General features: G+C 41.0%; 1 protein-coding gene across 1 annotated transcript in view; it reads right to left on the reverse strand.

The window, feature by feature from the left end:
* COL4A3 (collagen type IV alpha 3 chain) overlaps positions 1-19,671 on the reverse strand; it is a 159,254-nt gene that overhangs the window by 48,864 nt on the left and 90,719 nt on the right. The window contains exons 7-20 of the mRNA XM_018058855.1: positions 19,562-19,615; positions 17,866-17,892; positions 17,280-17,357; positions 14,815-14,877; positions 14,653-14,688; positions 12,776-12,817; positions 9,416-9,493; positions 6,978-7,040; positions 6,531-6,590; positions 5,421-5,465; positions 5,081-5,134; positions 4,155-4,196; positions 2,058-2,142; positions 592-627 (exon numbers count right to left, since the gene is read on the reverse strand). Of these exons, the coding sequence (XP_017914344.1) occupies positions 592-627; positions 2,058-2,142; positions 4,155-4,196; positions 5,081-5,134; positions 5,421-5,465; positions 6,531-6,590; positions 6,978-7,040; positions 9,416-9,493; positions 12,776-12,817; positions 14,653-14,688; positions 14,815-14,877; positions 17,280-17,357; positions 17,866-17,892; positions 19,562-19,615 (763 nt within the window). The remainder of the gene's footprint in view (positions 1-591; positions 628-2,057; positions 2,143-4,154; positions 4,197-5,080; positions 5,135-5,420; positions 5,466-6,530; positions 6,591-6,977; positions 7,041-9,415; positions 9,494-12,775; positions 12,818-14,652; positions 14,689-14,814; positions 14,878-17,279; positions 17,358-17,865; positions 17,893-19,561; positions 19,616-19,671) is intronic.

The following is a 19,671-nucleotide window of genomic DNA, read 5'->3' on the forward strand; positions in this document are numbered from 1 at the left end:
CAACTTGTGGTACGTTATGAAAACTATCACTTTAACCAACCTAATTGCCACAAAATTAATGTTTTTCTTTCTCTGTGCCTTTTTCTGAGTTTCAAGCCTCCTGCTCCCACACCAAAGTTACTGCCTGACAGTTAAAAATGCGTGCGTGCTAAGTCTCTTCAGTTTTGTCTGACTCTGCAGCCATGTGGACGGTAGCCCCCAGGCTTCTCTGTCCATGGAATTCTCCAGGGAAGAATACTGGAGTGGATTGCCATGCCCTCCTCCAGGGGATCTTCCCAGCCCAGGAATTGAGCCGGCGTCTCTTACATCTCCTGTGTTGGCAGGCGGGTTCTTTACCACTAGTGCCACCTGGGCAGCTCAGTAGTAGTTAAAACTGCTGAGAAGTAAAAAAGAGCATTTTTATATCACTTTGTGTCGGTTTTCCTCCCTTTTCCCCTGAAGGTCCCAAAAAGCTAATGATGAAGAAGTTGGAAACACTTGTATATCAATTAATGAAACATCACTCTTATGTAAATAATGCAAACTCATTAGAAAGCAGCATGTTTTCCTTTTAATAGTATTTGTATTGGTATCTGAGAAACATGTACATACCAGGACTTCCAGGGGTTCCAGGGGGACCACTGGGACCTGAGGACACATAACCGTAATTGTTTACAAAGATAGAAATATCCCCTCCTTCCGTTGTTGAAATCTTAGATGGCAATATAATGATAATTACCAATACAGTTTTCATACTTTGCCTCTACTCTCACATGAGTATGAGAAAAGTTCAGTCATTTAGACAAACTGCGAAGAAGAAACTAAGTTCATCTTAGATGTCTAACACTCAAAAACAGGGAGGGGGTGGAGTAGGGGATTAAGGGACAAGAACTACTATGTATAAAATACACAAACAATAAGGGCATATTGTATAGCACAGGGAAATACAGCCATTATTTTTTAATAACTTTACATGGAGTATAACCTACAAAAGTATTGAATCACTATGTTGTACACCTTAAACCAATATAATATTGCAAATCAACTATACTTTTTTTTTAAAGTAAATTATAGTGCTTTATCATCTTCAGATAACAGACATTTCCTAAGAGCTGTTCTGTGTTTGGCACTTTGCTGGGATGATTCAGAGGCCAGAATGTCAAATAGCTGAAATTGTCAACAACCTCAAGTTTGGCCTGGATCCATCTCAGATCACTTATAGCTACAACACCGAGTAGGGTTCTAACTCTTTGACGTATATTAGTAATTTGTAGTGAGCATATCAGATTTTTTAAATCTGTGTCTAATAATTACCTGTCCATTTGTTTAAAACAATGAGAATTTCTACAGATTTAAATAAAATTCTCCTTTGAAATCTTATTTATAGCAATCATTTTTCTGGATCAGTGGTTCTCAAGCCTGCTACACATTAGAATTAATCTAAGGAGCTTCTATGACCTGCCAGTATCCAGGGCCCTCCTCCAGGCAATTACATCAGAATCATGGGGAAGAAATGGGGACATGGTTCTTATTCAGCAGTTCTTGAGGATTTCAATGTGCAGTGAGATATAAGAGCTTATTAGCCAAGATCATCTCAACACATCAAAAGGGACAGAATATAAGTCAATGTGACTTTAATTCATGGTCCTGGAAATCAGGAACCAAGGGCTTCAGTTCCTTCTTGTCCCTATTTGTGTAGATTTGCTCAAATGAGAGCTGTTCGGGGCTCCATTTTCTCTTCTGTAATCCCTCTGGGACTGCTGGTTTTGGACACTCCCTCTCCCTGCCCTCTGGCTATGTTAGTGTCTTCCTATCAGATATGAATGTTATGTTTAAAGATACTAAATTATGCAAAAAGATAAACAGTTACTGTCTACTATATACCACCTAAGGAATTTTTTTAGGAAAATATGAAAATTAGGAAACATCAAAAAATACCACCACCTATGACCATTAGGAGACTGCCCCTTTCCTCTTGCAAATTCTAGGTCTACAAACACATGTCTTGAAACACATTTTGCCATGAATGAAAGACACACGATGATCAGCAAATGCTTTAGGAAGAAAATTATTCTCACCCTGTGGGCCACGAGCTCCCTTTGGCCCTGGTAGGCCTGGAATTCCTTCTTCTCCCTTTTCCTGGTATGCATCATAATATTCTGTCTTAAAGGAAAATGAAATTGAAAAAAAAAAGATAGCTATTTATGGTAACTTGCCAAATACAATTACTTCAATTTCTTATTTTTTGACTAAAATGATACTTTCCTTATTTTCCTGAATTCACAGGCTTATGTGTTAGAAAAACATGGCAGTTAGATATATGGGATGGATAAATTTAAAAGTTAAACCTGGTATCATGACAGTGCATATTTCATGGGCTTTCGTTTAGAAATACATTTTATGATGTAGCCCAAAACATATACACACTCTTAAATATACATATACATATCTATATATGTGTGAGTATGTATATAGAAATTAAAGTTTTACAAAAGAGTAACTTCTTACAACATATGACCAACTCTGATATTTTTTATTCTAGTCTATTTCATTTTTTAAAAATGCTTGCCCTGTGGACTAAATTTATTTCAAAGTACATTGGGACGTATACGTCAAAAAAATACTTCATCCTTTCTCTGAATTTCAGGACAGCATTGATTTTTAGACAAATGTTTCCTTAGTCCAAGGACTGAGGATTCTTAGTATTTCTGAAGTGATCAATGGACCTTCTGCTCATTTCCTTAACCATCTCCTTCCAAAGCAGAACTTCCTCTGAAGTCAGTAGAAGCTGCAGAACTATGTGGAATTGAGCATTAAAAAAAAAAAAGATGGAAATATAAAAGTTTTTAAAATTTTTTTCATATTTTGCATGGGGCCCATTAGCTTACTGACTTGTTTAAAGAACTATAACAAGAACTTTCTGGTTAAAACTGCATGCATAAAGTGAAAAAAAAAAAGAATTCATAATAATAATATTAGTAACAGTGCAATAAACTCCTGCATCATAAAATCCATCAAGATATGTATGTACCTGCCAAGTATTGGCAAAGTACTTTCACAAAATAGCCTTTCATTTTCCCAGCAACCCCTTAAAAGGATCTTGGGACTGTCATCTGAATCATTTGCTTGCAAGGTAAAGAAGCTGATCTGGGACCCTCCTTCAGTTACTGAGTTAACTTACTTGGCCTGGGGGGTCTGGGAACTGCATTTGTAAGAGGACACAAACACGCTCCCCCAGTGACTCCTCTGCCACCAGGGACCTTTCTGTCACACCTGCAGGTCTTAAATGGGAGTTCTGCTCTGCACTCTGAGTGTGAGAACCACCGTCATTTGAGGCAACAAAGGAAGGTACCGGAACTCAGAGCCTGGGTCCCATTCACACTCATCTCCTCAAGCTACAGAGTCACTATATACAGCGTGGCCACCCTGTTGCCAGGAGCTGATGGACATCAAATCCATGTCCACGCGGGAAAGAGAGATCACCTGCCTCTAAGGAGCTTAAAAGTGAAAGTGTTAGTTGCTGAGTCATGTCTGACTCTTTGCAACCTATGGAAGATAGCCCACCAGGCTCCTCTGTCCATGGAATTCTCCAGGCAAGAATACTGGAATGGGTTGTCATTCCCTTCTCCAGGGGATCTTCCTGATCTAGGGATCAAATCAGGGTCTCCTGCATTGCAGGTGGATTCTTAACCATCTGAGCCACCAAGGAAGCTTGGGCTGGGGTCATTGGTTTTTGCAGCCCCTGAATTAAACCCAAAGTTGAGCTTCTGTTGCCTCATAGTTCAGGGCTGTCACAACATGGCCCTGAAGGTGAAGTCCTTGTCCCACACACCCAGGACCTGAGCTGTCCTTCACTGCTGCCTTCCTATGCTACTCAAAGGTGCAGGATGACTCAGGCCGGGCCTGTTTGAACAAAGGCTTTTTCTTCTCTGCAGCCCAGGATGGGCATTGCCAGTGCATTCCAGGGACCAAGTAGGACCAGATAAAAATATTTGTCCATTATCGAAGGGACAAATAATGACAATAGCTATTTTTTTTTGCCCTGAATTGATAAAAAGGTAAATATTATAATCTCTATCATTAGCAGTTAATAAGGGACACTGATTCAAAATTTCCTTGATATTTGGAAAGACCTGATCAAGCATAACATTAATATTGTCCTTCATTACACTTACTGGACCACGAAATCCTGGAGGGCCAGAGTCTCCTTTCCACCCCTGTATTGAAAGACAGTTACAAATTATGAGCACACTAATCAAAAGTATTTACATGTTAGGTATACTTAGAAATAAAAATGCATAGTTAAACAAATCTATGCTAAAACTGATGTTATTTCTATGAAATGTACAAGTCAAATTAGCACGAAAGGGATATTGACTTTTGATTATTTTCCTGGAAGGCCATATCTGAGGCAGAAATCCTATCTACAAGGTCTAGAAGAAGTGGCTCTGTTCTCTAGGTTTCCTCCACATCACTCCCTTCAGAGGATGTTTGCATCGTTGCACGCCCTCCCTGTTCGCACAGGGAAGCCAGGCCATGAGTTGTAGGCAATTCCCAGTGTCCCAGCTACTGTCAACCTCTCTTACTGAAGAGGGCATTCCAGAATTCTACAGAAAGCCATAATATCATAGGATAAAAATCTTGACTCTGGATAAATATACCTATATAGGAAAATTATTTGAAATCTGTAATGTGTTGTCAGAAATAAACTGATGTGAAACACAGTCCACAGTTCACCAATGATGACCATTCATTTCATCGTGACCCAGGTTGCGACTCACAGGGTTCAGACCATGCTTGACCTCTGATGAGCCGATACTTCTTCCAATCACAAGTCGCTTCCAACTCCTTACTCATGGGAAGCTGAAATCTCACTGGTCCTAAGCCAGCTTCCACTACATAGAACAGGTTTAACATCTTTCTCTTCAAGTGTTTAAATAAAGCCGCCACAGCTCTCCTTTCTTCCTTACAAATATGCTGAGGTGTTTTAGTGGACTCTGACTGCAGCTCTTTGCACTGAGTTTCAGGATGTGGGGAGGAAAACGGTGAGAAAACCCAACCAATAATAAAAGCTGAAAGCAGATGTCAGGAAGGGAATTACCTTAATGCCATCTTCACCCCTTAACCCAGGGAAACCCTTGTCGCCTTTGGCTCCCTAAGAGAAGAGCAAAGTGAAGAGATCAGAAGACACACTGGTAATCAGTTTCTTCTGCAGCAAGCAAAATGCTTTAAACTCCTTTTTAGGGGGGAAAAAAGGGTGTTCAGATGACCTCTCTCCACCGAGAGGGTGGAACACTAAAAGGGCATGTGTACTCAGCCGCTCAGTTGTTTCCGTCTCTGCAGCCCCATGGACTGTAGCCCACCATGAGTGACTCTCAGAAACCCTCTTGGTCTAATAGGACTGACTTTCATTACATCAGTGGACCAAGTCACGTCTTTACCTCAGTGCCAGGGAAACCGGGGGCACCATCTTTTCCAGGCTTTCCCTAAACCAAAACCAAAAGAAAAACATGTAATTTACGGATAGTTTAGTAAACACGAAAAGCTTAAATGATACGATCTCTTGATCTTAGGCAAGAAAGCCTAACTAAGGTTTTCCTCAGTTATTAGAAGGAAAGACTATTACTTGCAGAACTGACGATGACTTCCTTCTGCCAGGAAAGGCAGAAGCCAGTCAGACTGGGAAGTTAGAGAGGGTCATCGGATTCTGCAGGCAAGAGTCAGACATGACTGAAGCAACTTTGCACACATACACTATTCCATTGTATATAGCTACCACATCTTCTTTATCCATTCACCTGTCAGTGGACACAGGTTGTTTCCATGTCCTGGCTAAACTGAAGTTAGCCATCCAAGCTTAGAAAGAAAATCAGGGAAGCGCTGAGCAGAGACGTAAGCAGGAAAATTCAGAAAGAGAGAGGCGTTCACAGCCAATGTATTTATTTGCAATGTTGGCAATTCCCTGAACTGCAGACATGCCTATATTTAAATATATATATAAAAGGAATTTTACAGTGTTTAAAAAGACAGAGCTGTTTAACTATTATGGGATTAACTATTATGGCACTTACCTTCTATTATAAAATTAAAAACAACATTAGTTGAATATTTTTCTTAGAAAAAATATACTTTTCCCAGGGTATGATTTTTAGTTTTTAAACAATGAGAGTGCTGCATGCTGGGTACTATGGGCTAAGTCATTTCAATCCTGTGTGACTCTTTGTGACCCCATGGACTGCAGCCTGCCAGGCTCCTCTGTTCATGGGATTTTCCAGGCAAGAATACTGGAGTGGGTTGCCATGCCCTCCTCCAGGGGCTCTTCCTGACCCAGGAATGGAACTCTTGTCTCAGAAATGTCTCCTGTGTCGGCAGGCAGGTTATCTGCCACTAGTGCCACCTGGGAAGCCCTAAGCATCTTGTACTTCCACCTATAAAGTCCTGAGTACTGACTAGTTTTGGGCCCCCTGGTGGCCCAGATGAATCTACCTGCAATGTAGAAGACCTGGGTTCCATTAATTCAGGCTGCACAGAACACTGATTTCCAAACTTACCTGCAGGCCTGGTTCTCCAGGAGCACCTTTTTCTGATCCATAAGATTCTCCAGGTGGCCCCTGTATCAGCGAGAGTTAGGTCAAGCTTTGTAAATTACTGATCTTTGACTTACATCGATTTTTATTAACTTTTTCCTTCCATTAAAATTTTTGAAACGATAGGTTATCTAAGTGAGACATCTTATTTATGAATATCAAATTAAAAACATGCTATAAAATCAGATGCTGAAGATAAATCACAAGATGGGTGACAGAGGGTGCATGTAAACCAGTGCAGGGATTTCAGCTAGAAGCGGCCATAACACAATTCTAGTATTTATGATCCCTGCGGTAAAATGCTATCATGCTTTAGCTAATATTAAGCCTTAAAGATAGATCATACATCAAAATATGCTCCAAGTTTCTACTATTAGTTTCAAGGGAACAATATGATTCTAAGTGACCTACGGAGGGTCCAGGGGGTCCGGACTGTCCCATGGCTCCCTGGTCCCCCTTCTCTCCCTGGAGGTCCTGTCACAAAAACAAGTTGAGGTCATCAGAAAGAGCGCAAACAAGATATTATTGACTACATTTGGAAAAGTCCTCTAGCTGTCCAATGAACTGGATTTTCAAGTTACATATATACCTCCTATTAACACTAACACATCACCATTTCTCACATTTTGAATTTTATACCTGTTAACCCCTTGAAACAATACACAAACATTTTGTGTGCTGTATTTTATTTTTTGAATTGAGGTATAGTAGATTTACAAATATTATATTAGTTTCAGGTGTACAATGTAGTGATTTAAGATTTTTGTATATTATACTCCATTTATAATTATTATCAAACACTGGTTATATTCCCTGTGCTGTACAATATAGCCTTTGTACAGTCTCTTTTTTAAAAAAGAAAGTAATTTAGATCAAACTGTATTAAACTAGTTTAACTCCTGAATCAGTTTCCTATAAGCATAATCAGATCATTTCTAATATATTTTACTCTCATTTTGAATATATTGAAATTATTTTCACTGAGATCAATTATTTTCTGAGTAAATGTTATAATGAAGATTTGAGTCATTAATCAGGTTTGTTTTGGCCTTATCACATTTTAGTAGTATTTTGTGAAAATATAATTTTCAAGAACATCATTTTTTTTAAAAAAGTCATTTTTTACCCTTGGGTCAAATCTCCCAGCTCTTAATGTTTTCAAGATAAGATTTTTTTAAATAAATTTTTCAGCCAATAAAGCTTTAGATTTTATTAAATTTACTTTTATTGATTAATTCTGAAAAGTTCAGTTATTTTCCTCAGGTAATATTTTTTCCAGTATTCAATGAGAGTTATTATTTTGGTCATATAAAACTTCACCGTGTTTTAACTTATCAGCTTTGTTTGATAACTTCTATTACTAAAAGTTAATTATACTGAAAAGTGATGGCTAAGGTATTTCTTTTAGGGTGATGAAAACGTTCTAAAATGCCCACGGTAAGTTGCACAACTCTGTGAATACATTAATAGCCACTGAATTGCACACTAAATGGGCGAATTATATGTTATGTGACTTATACTTCAATAATGCTGTTAAAAATTAATTATAATGAAAATCCATGAATTTCTTCTTTAAAATGGTGAAAATTACAGCATGTAAATCATATTGCAATCAAGGTATTATCAAAACAGTTAATCCTAATTTTAAAAAGAGAGACAATTTATGTCTACTTCTTAGTTTGTTGTTTAGTTCCTCAGTCTTGTTCAACTCTTTTTGACCCCATGGACTGCAGCCCTCCAGGCTCCTCTGTTCGTGGTGTTTTCCAGGCAAGAATGCGGGAGTGGGTTGCCATTTCCTTCTCCAATTTCTTAGTTGTTAATCCACAGGAAAATTATTAGCTTCCCCCTCACTCCCTATTACCTGTCCCAGACATTTCAGGATCAACCTACTGTCTAGGATTGGGGTATTATGCTGTGATGCACTTCTGAGCATCTGATTCAATTTTGTCCCCTGGTCCTTCCAGCTACCCCAATGTGAGAGCAAAAAGCACCTGATAATTTCCAAATAAGAGTCATGGTGTCCTTAGAGAGGAATGGGGGCCAGAGTGTCTCGGGGTTATAATGGCAGGGTAAAAACGTTCCATTTGATTATGATAACAACTCCACCCTTATTTTTAGGCGATTACCATCCTTCCCTGGTGGCTCAGCGGTAAAGAATCCACCTGCCAAGCAGGATACACAGGTTCAATCCCTGAGTTGGGAAGATCCCCTGGAGAAGGAAATGGCAACCCACTCCAGTACTCTTGCCTGGAGAATCCCATGGACAGAGGAGCCTGGCGGGCCACAGTCCATGGGGTCACGAGTCAGACATGACTGAGTGACTAGATAGCAAAACAACCCTCCAGTTGGATCAGAGACATACACCCATTTTGTTACCACCTATTCAAAAATACACACTGAAAACCCAGCCTGTGTTAGGAACAGTGAGAGGGATGAGGATAAAGGGTAAGCAAAATTAGATTGAGGGTCCTCCTTCAACAGTCTTGAAAGTGGCTTGCCTTGGGTCTTCTGCACCTCCTGCTTTCCAGTTCTTGAATAAAAGACAGGAAAAGAATAAAATCCAGAGACCCAGGCTGGCTGGATTGGAGTTAGGTGCTGTTACTGTCTTCTGTCCATGGGATTTCCCAGGCAAGAATACTGGAATGGGTTGCCATTTCCTTCTCCAGGGGATCTTCCCAACCCAGGGATTGAACCAACTACTCTGCTGAGTTGGCAGGTAGATTATTTTTGCCACTGGGCCACCTCGGAAGTGGACTTAGGTGACAGAGCTTATAAAAGAGGTAAGGGATCATAGGGCCTCATGGAAGAGAGGGGAAGGCAGGAGCCTAATAATAAAACAGAAGAGTTACCGTTCTGTTATCAGGGCCGGTTAGAGTCACAATAACTGTTCCTGGTGGTCCAGGTGGTCCTGTCAATCCTTTCACACCCTAAAGACAAATACACTCAGGAATTTAAAAAAAAAAAAGTAAGCTTAAGAGATCTACATTTCCTCTTTAGTTCTTACCTAAAAAATAAAGCAAACAAAGCTTGAGACACAGCAAATACTTTGGTTTCAATGTGACTTAGTAAATAAAATGTGTATTAGTAAGTCTTGTGTTGTTGGTGGCCAGTTGCTCAGTTGTGTCTGCCTCTGTGACCCCATAGACTGCAGCACTCCAGCCTTCCCAGTCCTTCAGCATCTCCTGGAGTTTGCTTAAACTGATGTCCATTGAGTTAGATGATTAGATGCTATCCAACTATCTAGTCCTCTGTCGTACCCTTCTCCTCCTACCTTCAGTCTTTCCCAGCATCTGGCTCTTCACATCAGGCAGCCAAAGTCCTGGAGCTTCATTTTCAGTAACAGTCCTTCCAGTGAATATTCAGAACTGATTTCCTTTAGGATGGACTGGTTCGATCTCCTTGCAGTCCAAGGGACTCTCGAGTCCTCTCTAACACCACAGTTCGAAAGCATCAGTTCTTTGGTGCTCAGCCTTTATGGTCCAGCTTTCACATGTGTACATGACTACTGGAAAAACCATAGCTTTGCCTATATGGAGCTTTGTTGGCAAGATAATGTCTCTGCTTTTTAATATGCTGTTTAGATTTGTCATAGCTTTTTCTGAGGAGCAAGTGTCTTTTAATTTCATGGATGCAGTCACCATCCACAGTGATTTTTGAGCTCAAGAAAAGAAAGTCTGCCACACTTTTCATTGTTTCCCCATCTGTTTGCATGGGACTGGATGCCTCGATCAGAGGAGATGATGGCAACCCACTCCAGTACTCTTGCCTGGAAAATCCCATGGATGGAGGAGCCTGGTAGGCTGCAGTCCATGGGGTCGCTAGGAGTCGGACATGACTGAGTGACTTCACTTTCACTTTTCACTTTCATGCATTGGAAGAGGAAATGGTAACCCACTCCAGTGTTCTTGCCTGGAGAATCCAGGGACGGGGAGCCTGGTGGGCTGCCGTCTCTGGGGTCGCACAGAGTCGGATACGACTGAAGCGACTTAGCAGCAGCAGCAGCAGGATGCCTCAATCTTTGTTTTTTGAATGTTGAGTTTTAAGCCAGCTTTTTCACTCTTCTCTTTCACCTTCATTAAGAGGCTCTTTAGTTCCTCTTTGCTTTCTGCCATAAGGGTGGTGTCATCTGAATATCTGAAGTTATTGATATTCCACCCGGCAATCTTGATTCCAGCTTGTGCTTCATCCAGCCTGGAATTTCTCATGGTACACTCTCAGTTCAGTCACTCAGTCATGTCTGACTCTTGGTGACCCCATGGACTGCAGCACGCCAGCCTTCCCTGTCCACCACCAACTCCTGGAGCTTGCTCAAACTCATGTCCATCGAGTCGGTGAGGCCATCCAACCACCTCATCATCTGTCATTCTCCTTTCCTCCCACCTCCAATCTTTCAGGGTCTTTTCTGGTGAGTCAGTTCTTCGCATCAGGTAGCCAAAGTTGGAGTTTCAGCTTCACCATTAGTCCTTCCAATGAATATTCAGGACTGATTTCTTTTACAATGGACTGGTTTGATCTCCTTGCAGTCCAAGGGACTCTCAGGAGTCTTCACCAATACCACAGTTCAAAAGCATCAGTTCTTTGGTGCTCAGCTTTCTTTATAGTCCAACTCTCACATCCATACATGACTACTGGAAAAACCATAGCTTTGACTAGATGGACCTTTGTCAGCAAAGTAATGTCTCTGCTTTTTAATATGCTGTCTAGGTTGGTCATAACTTTTCTTCCAAGGAGCAAACATCTTTTAATTTCATTTTGGAGCCCCCTAAAATAAAGTCTGTCACTGTTTCCATTGTTTCCTCATCTATTTCCCATGAAATGATGGGATTGGATGCCGTGATCTTTGTTTTCTGAATGTTGAGCTTTAAGCCAACTTTTTCACTCTCCTCTTTCTCTTTCATCAAGAGGCTCTTTAGTTCTTCTTTGCTGTCTGCCATAAGGGTGGTGTCATCCGTGTATCTCAAGTTACTAATATTTCTCCCGGCGATCTTGATTCCAGCTTGTGCTTCATCCGTTTCTCATGATGATACTCTACATATAAGTTAAATAAGCAAGGTGACAATATACAGCCTTGAAGTACTCCTTTCCTGATTTGGAACCAGTCTGTTGTTCCATGTCTGGTTCTAACTGTTGCTTCTTGACCTACATACAAATTTCTAAGGAGGCAGGCAAGGTGATCTGGTATTCCCATCTCTTTAAGAATTTTCCACAGTTTGTTGTGATAGATCACTGTCAAAGGCTTTAGTGTAGTCAGTGAAGCAGAAGTAGATGTTTTTCTGGAATTCTATTGCTTATTCTATGATCTAGTTGATGTTGGCAATTTGATCTCTGGCTCATCTGCCTTTTGTAAATCCACCTTGTACATCTGAAAGTCCTCAGTTCACATACTGTTGATGCCTAGCTTAAAGGATTTTGAGCATTACTTTGCTAGCATGCAAAATGAGTGCAATTGTGCAGTAGTTTGAACATTCTTTGGCATTGCCCTTCTTTGGGATTGGAATGAAAACTGAGTTTCCAAATTTGCTGGCATACTTAGTGCAGCACTTTAAGAGCATCATCTTTTAGGATTTGAAATAGCTCAGCTGGAATTCCATCACCTCTCTAGTGATGCTTCCTAAGGCCCACTTGACTTCACACCTCGGGATGTCTGGCTCTAGGTGAGTGATCACTCCATTGTGGTGGTTATCTGGGTTATTAAGACTTTTGTTTTTACCTTATTGGAGTATAGCTGATTAACAATGTTGGGATAGTTTCAAGTGGACAGCAAAGGAACTCTGCCATATATATACATGTATCCATTTTTCTCCCAAACTCCCCTCCCATCCAGGCTGCCACATAACATTGAGCAGAATTCTTTGTGCTATACAGTAGGTCCTTGTTGATAATCCAGTTTAAATACAGCAGTGTATATATGTCCATCCCAAAGCCCCTAACTATCCCTTTCCCCCATCCTTCTCCCTGGCAATCATAAGCTTTTCTCTAAGACTGTGAGTCTGTTTCTGTTTTGTATACAAGTTCACTTGTATCATTTCTTTTTCAATTCCACATATAAGGGTATCATCAGATATTTCTCCTTCTTTGCCTGACTGACTTCACTCAGTATGACAGTCTCTAAGTCCATCCATGTTGTCGCAAATGGCATTATAAAATGTGATGTTTACTAAGGAACCTAAAATATTTTCCCCACAAATAAACCATAGTATATAAATTACCCGCTCTCCTTTCTGTCCTAGCATGTTATCACCCATGTGACCCTGTAAGAAAAGACAAAACCAAATTATTTTTTTAATGAATACAAATATACAGTCTAAGCCCATTAAAGTTCCAATGTTTGTAACCATACACTTACATTTTAATCGTAATGTTAGAATTGTAAAAGTTACTTTATTGCTTGGAGTAGAGTGGCAACATGTTTCTTTTAAAAGGAGAGATCTTATAGCGCAGAAAGTTGAAGGGAGTTACTTAAAAAAAGCAAGTGATGGCATGAAAGGGTGTGGGGTGGAGGAAGCCAGCTCAGAGAACCTTTTTTTTTTTTTTTCTTTAGCTCAGAGGACCCTTTTTTTTAGCTAGCCACCAGCTAGTTTTGAATCTGCTGGCTGGATACATAACTTCATGATGCCCTGTTTTCTAGTCTTACAAATAAGAGGGATGTGTAGCTGAACTTCAGGATTCTGAAATTCAAAACTTAATAGAGAACTAAAAACAGAATTCAAGCTAACCTGACTTCACTAGTAAGTTAGAACATGAGCTAAGTCTAATGTGAATCATCTCCAGTAAATCTATCATTTCAACCAATGTCTGTTTCTTTGATTCTGAGTGTGTAGATTTTCATCCCATTAGGCCACAGGCAGTAGAGAAAAGCTCAGGATGACGAATCAAAAGATTTTAAATGTTAGTTCTGCCAATTACTGTTTGATGATTCACTTAACCTGAACCTGTTCACCTCACAGACAGCGTATGTGTGTGTCTCTGTGTGTGTATATACATGCACATCAATGATACAATAAATGTGAAAACACCTTGGAAAGTATCCTACACACAAAGGCTTACCTGATCGTAAGAGATACTGTGTTTAGTACTAATTTCCTGGTGAGGCTCAGCCCTCTCTCAACATTTTCTTACTTAAACTAATGAAGGAGATCTGACTATCCAGCCCCAAAATACACCACTTTGGCAGAAGAACTCTTTTGAGCTGAAGGCATTTGAGAAACAGGGAATGCAGAAAAAGTTCTCCTCTCTCCCTGGGCCTCAAGGCTGTGCACAGATTTCCCCGTGTGAATGTCACCCTCCCAGCTCCTGTACACAGAAGAGAAGACAGCTCATCACGGGAGACAACACCAGCTTAAACCTGCATAAACAGACTTCACTGAAATAACCCTTATCTTCCACTAGTTTCCCCCATATATTTACCTGCCCACAATTTGTTGCCCCTAGAAGCTCACAACCCACTTCCTACGTCTTGATACTTCACCACAAATGTATCACCCTTTGTTAAAATGGTATACAAGCCTCTGGGTCTGATTGCTTCTTTGGGGTTTTCATTTCATTTCTGTGAGGTCTCCATATGCATATGAAATCAACCTTTTTTTCTCCTGTTAACCCAGTCACTGAACCTAAGAAGATAGAAGAAAAAGTTTTTTTTTTTTTTTCTCCCCAATCCTAACAGTTGGCTTTTGTAACAGAAAGACATGCAGGACCCTGTTTAATGAGCACATGAACAGTCAATTTTTATTTTCTAGTATGAAGACAGGTTGGTTTTGGGAAGCAGCCCAGTACAAAATGTATAAGATAAAGTACTGGGAGATCGGCAGGATTATGAGAAATGGAAACTTATGAACTAGGAATCCTTGCTCTTTTCCCAACAAGGAGCTCCTTAAAATTGAATTAAGATTCTTTGTATCAGAGATCAAGTTACTGAAGTGCAGGGAAAAGAGAAGAAAGAGATGGAGAACTGTTCATGTCCCTGCTGGGGATTCTCGTGAGTCCCAAAGAGAAGCCCCAGCAGAGACCCACATGTGCAATCAGACTGAGTTGGCTTTTAGATCAGTTAGGATGTTCTGGTTGGTACAACATATAGATTGCAATCTACCTTAGGTCCTGGAGGTCCCATGGTTCCTGGAAAGCCCTAGAAAAATCCATCAGTTAAAATTACAGCAGGTAGTGCACCAAGCCTACAATTCTGTTTAAAATCTTTAAGCTACGATTCTTTTATTAGTTACAACGTCTATTGCAATGGTGGCCTCATACTCACAAGGAATCCTGGAGGGCCACGTGGACCCGCAGGTCCAGGAAAACCTGGAAGGCCTGGCAAGCCCTTTAAATGAAGAGAAGAGTTAGAATAAGTTTAAATTTACTTCTTACTGAAGAACAACGTCTATTAGTTAAATGCCTTATATTATTTTAGTAAAATCAGAGCATGATGTTTCCCATTTACGCCTGCAGGTAATTTCAGTAAAGGCCATGTGCCATGTATAACTACCAGGACTATCTTGGTGGTACTACCTGGGGGTACCATCCTGGTGGTTCTATTTCCAGAAAAATGACCAAAGCATTTGCTTTTCTTCAGAAGACTTTTTAAGAAAATTTTCCTCTCCCCGCCTCTCTCTCTGTCTCTCGCCAAGCATGCTCCTACTTCTGGATCCTTCCACCTGCTTTCCCGCTGCCTAGAATCCTCTTTCCCCAGATGTCTGTCTCTATGACTCACTTCTGCTCCCTTTTCTTGTCTTTACTCAAACATTATCCTCTCCATGGGCCTTCCTGCATATGCAATCTAAAGCCACAGCACTCCTTCTAACCTAGACACTTCCTATCCTCAACCCAACATTAATTTTTCTCCTCAGCATTTATTACTATCTAACACAACACACATGGATGTGAGAGTTGGACTGTGAAGAAAGCTGAGCACCGAAGAATTGATGCTTTTGAGCTGTGGTGATGGAGAAGACTCTTGAGAGTCCCTTGGACTGCAAGGAGATCCAACCAGTCCATCCTAGAGGAGATCAGTCCTGGGTGTCCACTGGTGGGACTGATGTTGAAGCTGAAACTCCAATATTTGGCCACCTGATGCGAAGAGCTGACTCATTTGAAAAGACCCTGATGCTGGGAAAGATTAAGGGCAGGAGGAGAAGGGGGCGCCAGAGGATGAGATGGTTGGATGGCATCATCGACTCAATGGGTGGACTCTGGAAGTTGGTGATGGACAGGGAGGCCTGGTGTGCTGCGGTTCATGGGGTCACAAGGAGTCGGACATGACTGAGTGACTGAACTGAACTGAACACAACACACAGGAAGTAATTTACATTTTGAAATATTTTCTCCTTCTAAAAGGCATGTGCCATGAGGGCAAGAATTTTGGTTTAACTGTTTTTGGGGATTTGTGCACTATGGTATCCCAGAGCCTCAATAGCTCCTGGTACCTAACTGGCAGGTGGATGGTAAGAGGGATTTCTTGTAGAACTGAAGGTCCCACTCTTGTACCTTCAGCAGTAGCACACTGTAGTACATTGCCAATGCTCAACACACATTTAAGGGATACATCGTGTCTCTACTAGATTCCCCGCCCTCAGCATCTGACCCCTTAATGCTTCCTAAGCAAACAAACAAGCAAACAAGAAACAAACCAAGAGCCATCGACTTTTGTGCCTTTTCTCAAAAGCCTATGACTGGGCTTCCCTGGTGGTCCAGCGGTTAAGAATCCGTCTTGCCGTGCAGGAGACACCAGTTTGATCCCTGATCTGAGAAGATCCCACACGCCACAGGGCAAATAAGCCCTTGAGCCGCAACTACTAAGCCTGTGTGCCGTAACTGCTGAAGCTCGCACGCCTTGAGCCTGTGCACCACATCAAGAGAAGTCACTCCAATGAGAAGCCTGCACACCGCAGCTAGAGAAAGCTCGAGAGCAGCAACAAAGACCTAGCACAGTCGAAAATAAGTAAATAAATAAAATTCTCTGCCGGCTTCCAATTGCATCACTGTTCCGTTTTGCAGCCCATCCATCACCAGCTGGCGTTGCTCACTAAATGGATGTTCAACAACCTTAACTCAAACTCTTTGACTTACTCAGGCAAATACCAACCTCTACTCAGAATTTCCACATATATTTCTGAATTAAGATATTTATGATTAATTAATCTGAAAGTTAGTATCAAAAGACTCCTTTGAATCAGGAAGTAAAGGGTATTTGGGGGAACAGCTGTTTCTTTGTATCTATTCTGGATCACCCTCAGGCTACAGGCATACATATCAGAAAGCAAACTATTCAGCAGGAGAAAGATGTATTTAAATAAAATTTACTATCATGCATACTTTACAATATGACTGTTATTTAATATTACAGTTTTAAATTGCATTCGATGTGGGATACAAACCTATCCTGGATTTTGACAAATACTAAGAGGAACATAACCATTCCTTGAAAACTCCTCCTTAGATTGAAGAAAGCTTGGGTGATTGAGACTTGCAGAAGAGAATAAAATACATCTGTACAAAAGCATCTTTTTTATATGAGCTTAATGTAGTTTCTTATAATGAGGTGAAAGTTTTAGAATAAAATGAAATATATAAATAGGAGAAACATGAATGTGAAAAATATTTTTAAGAGGGTGAGAAAGATATAAGGAGAGGAAGAGAGAGAGAGAAAGAAGAGAAAAAAAAGAAGTGGAAAGAGACAGACAGAGAGAGATGGAGAATGATAGAGACTGTCTCTGAAGTGTGTACCTGGAATCCAGGAGCTCCTGGCAACCCAGGGTCACCTTTTCCATCAAGGCCTACGCCTTCTCCTTCAGCAGGAGCGCCCTTGAAAAGGAAATTCATCAAACATCAGCAGCATTTTATCTTCAAAACATCTTTAAATGATTATTCAAGGTCATACTGTTTCAAGGATAAAAGTGTTTCCAGGATATACACTTACAGAAATGCTATAGGATTTTTTAGTTATTCTGTTTTGAAGAATTCAAAGCATTTTCATGTTTTCTAAAACTGACCATTGGCTATAGAGGGAAGACACAAGAATAACAGACCATTTCCCAAGACACCAAAATGAGTGGCACTTCCTGATCTAGAATCTGGAGTCTTGAGCATAAGATCAGTTCTCCTTGCCCAGACCTTATTTTCCTAAAGGATGATACAAAGCTTGCATTCCTTAAGACATATTTATGACAAGAAGTAGAAGACGCTCAATAGGAATAAATGTCATTTCTGAATTAATCATGAAATCTGATTTGTAATGACATATCTTAAGAGATGTGCCTTTCATATGTACAATTAGAGATTTTTCAACAATAGCATGCCACAAATCACTTACCTTTTCTCCTTTCAAACCAATGACACCCTAGGGAAAAGAGCATCATATTAATAACTAGAGGCAAACCAAATACAGAACACCCCTGCTTTGTCCTTCTCTCTGCTATTCTGCCTTCTCTTCCTGCTGCAGGCTTCCTATTGGCTTTTAAATTTGCTCAAGTCTTTCTCATTCAAACAAAGTGTATGTCAGTCGCTCAGTCATGAGACACCATGGACTGTAGCCATTAGGCTCCTCTGTCTGTGGAATTCTCCAAGAAAGAATACTGGAGTGGGTCGTCACTCCCTTCTCCAGGGGATCTTTCTGACCCAGGGATTGAACCTGGGTCTCTCACATTGCAGGCAGATTCTTTACCATCGGAGCCACCAGGGAAACCAGTCTCCCCCTGAATACACTGCCTCATCCTGTGTTACCTATCCTTCCCGTCATCTATAAATTACTCACTTTGTTCATCCCCACTCATTCCTTAGGCCCATATCTGCCTCCTGCCTCCATCTGTCATGGAAATGTTGTTGTTAATTTGCCCAGTTGTGTCCAACTCTTCGTGAACTCCATGGACTGCAGCACACCAGGCCTCCCTATCCAATATCCCTTGCTAAAGTCTGCAATGACTTTGATGTTGTAGAAACCAAGGACAAAACATTCGTTCTTGTCTTACCGAACTTCTCAACAGCACTAAGAAGCTGTCTGTTACTCGCCTTTACTGGAATTTGTTAAAACAGAGGTGAGTCCAAAATGGAATCACTCCTGCTAGGTCCAGTGCAGTAAACCAAGACTTAATACCTGCCTTGACTATGGTTTTAACCTTCTCCAGGAATGTGACCTTTGGCCAACCTGGAACTTCCAGGTCAGCACTAATAAGATACTCCACCCAAAAGCCCCTCCTGTTCCCCTTAACAGGCTACCTTGTCTAAGACAATGCCTTCTTTGTTAATAAAACAATACATTCTTTGCTAAGAATGTCATATTTCCATTCTCTCTCTGACTTTAAAATCCTTTGCTATCTATGGCTGGAGGCAACTCTTTCCTTGCTGGATAGGAGACAGCTGGGTTTGTGAACCATCCAATAAAGCCAGTTAGATGGTCAGATTTACTCAGCTGAATTTTTGTTGTTTAACAATATCTTTCCTGGGCTTCCAGAATATACCCCTCTTGCTTTTCTTCTATTCCCAGGGTCCTTCTTCCTTTACAGGCTCATTGTCCTTGACCTCCCTTCACATGCTAGAGCTCTCTAAGCCCCACTTTCAAGGCCCTTCTCTCCTCTCTTCCGTCCTTGAGTCACCACCACCCATCCAGGTGTCTCCCACTGTCTATCTCAGATCTCTACTTCAATGTCTCAAAAGCAAAACAAAGTCTCAAAGTGCAAACCCCAGTGCATTTATTCATTCCTTTCTCAAATACTGGGCTCCCCAGGTGGCTCAGTGGTAAAGGATCTGCCTGCCAATAGAGGAGACGCAAGAGACGTGGGTTCAATCCCTGAGCCGGGAAGATCCCCTGGAGGAGGGCACCCACTCCTGTATTCTTGCCTGTGAAATCCCATAGACAGAGGAGCATGGTGGGGTTGCAAAGAGTAGTCAAATGTCTACTGATGACTGGCCTCAACTTCCCCAAGGTCATGACAGATTTCTGTATACAATCATTTCAAAGGAAACTCCTTCTACTTGTACATCATGTCTTAGAGTTAGAAATATAAACCTACCGGTATCCCTGGGTAGCCTGGGGTCCCCCGAAGTCCTGGGAACCCTGGCTCTCCCTGGAAGACACATGACGCTTGTCATTCTTCTTAGTTGTTCTAGAACAGACTATTGT

The sequence above is a fragment of the Capra hircus genome, chromosome 2 (genome assembly GCF_001704415.2).
Source record: "Capra hircus breed San Clemente chromosome 2, ASM170441v1, whole genome shotgun sequence".
NCBI classification, from domain to species: Eukaryota; Metazoa; Chordata; class Mammalia; order Artiodactyla; family Bovidae; genus Capra; species Capra hircus.